Raw genomic sequence first — 4,861 nt, 5'->3', positions numbered from 1 at the left:
AGGATGGTAGCATTAGCTATCAGATAGCTACCTTCAAGTGAGTCCGGGGTGGTTGGGCCTGGTTGTTTCGCTTTCTTGTCCTTGTTGGAGGTATGCATCCTCAAATTTGCTTACATCCTGTCCTGGTGCAGACTGCTCTCTCTCACAACCTGTTGTAAAACTGGCCAAATGTCAAGTTAGTGATAAATATATTTTGAAATTTGCATTAGGGAAACGCTGCCTACTTCTCCATCGCTCACTAAGCGCCCGCTGCTCTTGTTCATCTGATAGAGCAGTGATTGTCAGCCTTCAGTCCGTTCCGTTCTTACGGACATTAGTGACTGATAATGCAAAAACACAATTGCTTTTTTTTTTAAAAAAAAAGGAAAGAAAAGCAACAGCAATTATTCCTACTCCTCATAAAATAATGTAACACATTATTACTTTGAAAGTGAGGTCGTCACATGTCTTTATTTTGATTGTCACATACTTTAGTAAAAGTAGGGAATGAACACCTGCTTAATGCTTTGGTTGTTTTCAGATAAATCAAGTACGACAACCCATACTGCAAATGACTGCATAGTTCCTTCTTTTCACCATTCTGCTGGTTTGAAAGCACTTTGAATTAATTGCCTTGTTACTGAAAATGTGCTATATAAATAAAATTACCTTACCTTTTAGAGTAAACAAGCAGAAAAAAATATTTAGTCAGGTGGTGGTCAGTTAGTCAGGCTTTCAGCTGCTGCTAGTCCCCGGCTCTAAGTTTTACAGCAGCAAAGCACTGATGTTTCCTTAATAAAATGGTTTGTCTTTAAAATTTCCTGCCTATTTTATTTTAAGCAAAAGGAAAATTCAGAAACTGAGTAGCAGTGCACAGCATCAGTCAGACCTCAGCTCTGAATAGAAGGGCTTCTGGAATGGTCCAACTATGAAAATAACCTAGAAATAATGAGAGCATATCTTTGTAAAATGTCTCTGTGCCTTGATGGTGGCGATAGGGCCCGTCAATACCATCAAGATTAAGTTATGCATTATTTATTTATTATTACGTAGTCTTTTACACATTAATGACACTGACTTTCCTCTCCTTCCTTTTAGTACATGGACAAGGCAACTGAGGGCAACACCATGGTATGACTGTTTGGACCCAGTTCCACCGCAGCAGCTTTTCTAACCCTGTTCCTTCTGATCCTGAATGAGAGCAAATGGTCAGACTCTCCTTTCTACCAGACAAACACTGCTTCCTTTTTGTAATGTCACCGGCAGATACCACCAATCTCTGGCACCTCAGCTCTGAATCACTGATGTGTCAAGTATGGATTCATTAATGTTATCATAAATCCTATCTATTCTCAAACGACGAGTGAGTCGTTTGAGAATGTTGGAAGTATAAATTATCAGCCTTATTGATCATCAAAAGCATACCAGATGCTTTCATACAGTAGTTGGTCCTCAGCTTGCCAAATTTGATTTTTGTGCCACAGCATTAGGCTCATATGGATAAGTATTCTTTCTTTTTTGCAGTAATTCTATTATGTCACTATTTCTGCCTTTAAGCTGTCTGATTTGTTTCATGTTATGGTTGACAGATACTGCTTAAGGATAAATTATTTTTAAAAAAGATGAGTGTACTACTTTATTTCATACTTAGTTTTGTTCATTCCAAACCTGTATCAAATTAGGTTTTCCAACCAGGTGGTGTGGCTTAGTCAAGTGCTAAAAGTTTGAGGTCACGGGTGCAACTAAAAATATTAGAATATGGTGAAAAATGTTTAATATTTTGTAACTCATTTTAGAAAGTGAATTCATTTCAGGCACACTGAATAAAAATACTTATTCCCCTCTCTCTCTCTCTGAAGTAAAACCAGACCAAACATCTTTTGATGTTTGGTCTGGTTTTAAAATTATTTTCCTAAAAGCCACAATAATGACAGAATATGTCAAAGATTAATTTAATAATGTATTCAAATCAGAAGTTTACATTCTTATCCTCAGTATTTGCTAGCACTCCCTTTGAACTGCCTTGGTCAAACATTTTGGGTTTCCTTCCCCAAGCTTTTCCCAAGTTACAATCCACTCCTCCTGACAGAACTGGTGGAACTGGTCAGTCAATGTTATCGACTTTATTGGGTCAAAGTCGATAACATTGACTTTTTTGACAAAGTCAGTGTTATTGACTATTAACAACAAATGTTGATAATATTTGTCAATGTATACGTGTATGTGTGTGTGTGTGTGTGTGCATACACGTGCACACACACACACACACACACACACACACACATATATATATATATATATATATATATATATATATATATATATATATATATATATATAATCACCGATCACTGCCGCCTGGATTGGCTGTTAATTTTTTTTGCTTTAGGTATAAATGATACCATGTTATCTGGCAATAAATTCAACTAATTTAAACATAATAGACATATTTAATACTTATCTAAAATCTTTTATTTTTAAGTTGCATGCTGCAGCTTTAAGCAGACGTTCGGTGTGAGAGTTCACTGTCTGGTGGAGGTTGAGCGGCGCTCCGTCTGTGAAATATTACTACCAGTATCGCGTAGCAGCAGTCCAAGAGCGAGAGTAGATCCCAGTATCTTACATCGTTGACTCCAGGGCTATGCAGGGACCTTTGGAGGGGCAGGGTCTCAAAGTTAAAAAGGGGCACAATGAACAAGATCTTCAAACATCGTACAACATAGCAACAACCCATATTAATCAAGAATCTAATATTTAATCGGATCATACTCCATGATTGTCATCATGTGGGGCAATGCAAAGCAAATAAAGTCTATTTTTTCCCCAACAGGTATAAAGTTGCTGTTTCTTTCTGCTGACAAAAACCTGAAGGGCTGTGTTGATCTGAGGCTGTAGCTGTTAAACATACCATAGGAGAAAAGTTTGCTGGTTATGAAGCATGTTATGAAATAAACAAATGTTATGCTATTTTACTAAATAAGCCCTACTACTTCTGTTTAACCTCTAACAACTTGGCTGGAGACTGTTTTAAAGATCAAAAAAGCTCAGACAGATTAACTACATAATTTTTTGATGTTAGCACAGATCTAGAATTATAAGACTTTTATCAAGGAAAGGAAAACTGAGTAGATGCTTGGTAGGGCCCCCAGACATTCAGGGTCCCCTATAAATGGTTGGATTGTAGCACAGACCATAGATCTAAACCAGCATTCATTTATTGAAAATTACAATGCTATTAAATTTTCTTTAATGCATTCAACAGAGAAAAAAAACAATAGTACATTTAAGATTTGTTAGGAAGTTTACTTTGTAAAAATTTAAAGAGTCATCTTGATAGTTTGATTGTTGTGTTACCATGGCTACGGTATGGTGTAATCTTTGTATTTGAGCTGGGTTTGTTCACAAATACATCACAGCAAATAGTAAAAAAAAAAAAAAAGCAGTGACTGATTTTAAATTTGGCCAATTAATCTGGGCTCACTATCATAGACTTCACAAAATCTATATTTAAACAGGGTTAGTGATGCTGAGGTTCTTAGCAGGAGGGGGCCAAGGAGCTAAATCATAATTCATATTACCTTCGGTCGGCCCTGCACGAAGAACGAGCCGCTGCTCTGCGCATCTCTCACCTAGAATCTACCTGGAATCTCCCGGGAGCCCCTATGGTAGTTCGTCCTGCTTTTGGGAGATTTTGGTTTATTTAATTGTGGAACCGGGCTTGGCTTTTGCTGCAGTTTAGATTATTTTTCGCTGATGTTTATAATTTGATATTTTGTGAGCTGTGGCCGAATCAGTTGAGGTTCTACAGTAACTTCTATTCAAGCCGCTCACCTCCAGTCCAGATCCCGTCACCAGCGGTGCGAACCGCCTGGTAGAAACATTAAGGAGAAGCAGAGCGAACAGTGAGCAGGCGGTACCGTGCCTTGGAGCTGCGTCATGGTAAATGTACAAAAACTGTTTGTACATCTCAGGTTTTGCCGGAGGAAGTGATGCTGCTGAAGTTAGGAGAACAGTTGTGATTGCGTCATGGTGACAGTCACCATGACTGTCATGGTGACTGTCACCATGACTCGTCACCATGACGCAGCACCCCCCCTCCCTCTGCACGTGCAGAAGGAGGGAGGGTGGGTGCGAAAGGGACTTGAGCCCCTTCCCTTTTTATCCTTGATGCCCCTAGTGCCCTTTTTGAGTTTTTTTTAATATATATTATTTTTTTTCAAAAAATATTTTTTCCAATTTAAAATTTTTATTTTAATCTGTATGTCAGAAGGCCTACTTGTGCCCCTGAGCAATAATATTTAGCTATATATAATAATTTAGCAAAATTTTTCCGTATTTATATAGTCTGTATTTTCCGGACTATAAGCCGCTACTTTTTTCCTAAGCTTTGAACCATGCGGTTCGAAGCATCGTTGTGGAAAACCTAGAGTGTCAGAGATATCTGGGGCTTATAGTCCGGAAATATAGTAGTCTGGCTGCCCAAAGACTAATAATGATTCTCAGTTCCTCTGTCTCCATGTTGTTCAGACGCTGGGTCCATGGTGAGGAGGAGCGGGCGGATCTGTGCGCTCTAACTATCAGATTATGGGCAAGAATATTTTTTTATACACTGGTTTGTCTGATGTTGACATTAGAAAAACTGTTTCTATGTATATTTTTATAATTGTCCTTGCAATAGCGGGAAAAATCCCGCCTCGCCCCTAAACACAGAAATGCTTCGGCTGCAGAGAAAACTTCTGACTAACTTAATCAGGCTGATAAATGCCCGGTTCGCTACAGGCAGTCTGAGTCGGTGCCACCGACAGTAGTGACGTGCGGTGAGGTTCATTGCTGGTGAGGCACTGACTTACGACTAAGTACTTCGTTACTGTACTTAAGTACA

The 4,861-nt window shown here is 38.6% G+C and overlaps 1 protein-coding gene across 2 annotated transcripts in view; it reads left to right on the top strand.

The window, feature by feature from the left end:
- Nucleotides 1-1,600, top strand: part of LOC106942116 (vesicle transport protein GOT1B-like) — a 23,938-nt gene extending 22,338 nt beyond the window's left edge. For both annotated transcript variants that reach the window (XM_015025294.1, XM_015025296.1), the window contains one exon: nt 1,078-1,600. In XM_015025294.1, coding sequence (XP_014880780.1) covers nt 1,078-1,116 — 39 coding nt within the window. In that variant the 3' untranslated portion in view covers nt 1,117-1,600. The remainder of the gene's footprint in view (nt 1-1,077) is intronic.
- Nucleotides 1,601-4,861: the final 3,261 nt, after the last annotated feature.

The sequence above is a fragment of the Poecilia latipinna genome, unplaced genomic scaffold (genome assembly GCF_001443285.1).
Source record: "Poecilia latipinna isolate Pla-1442-1.1 unplaced genomic scaffold, P_latipinna-1.0 Scaffold4048, whole genome shotgun sequence".
NCBI classification, from domain to species: Eukaryota; Metazoa; Chordata; class Actinopteri; order Cyprinodontiformes; family Poeciliidae; genus Poecilia; species Poecilia latipinna.
The sequence above is the reverse complement of the archived record's forward strand: the minus strand, read 5'-3'. Positions and strand labels throughout refer to the sequence as shown.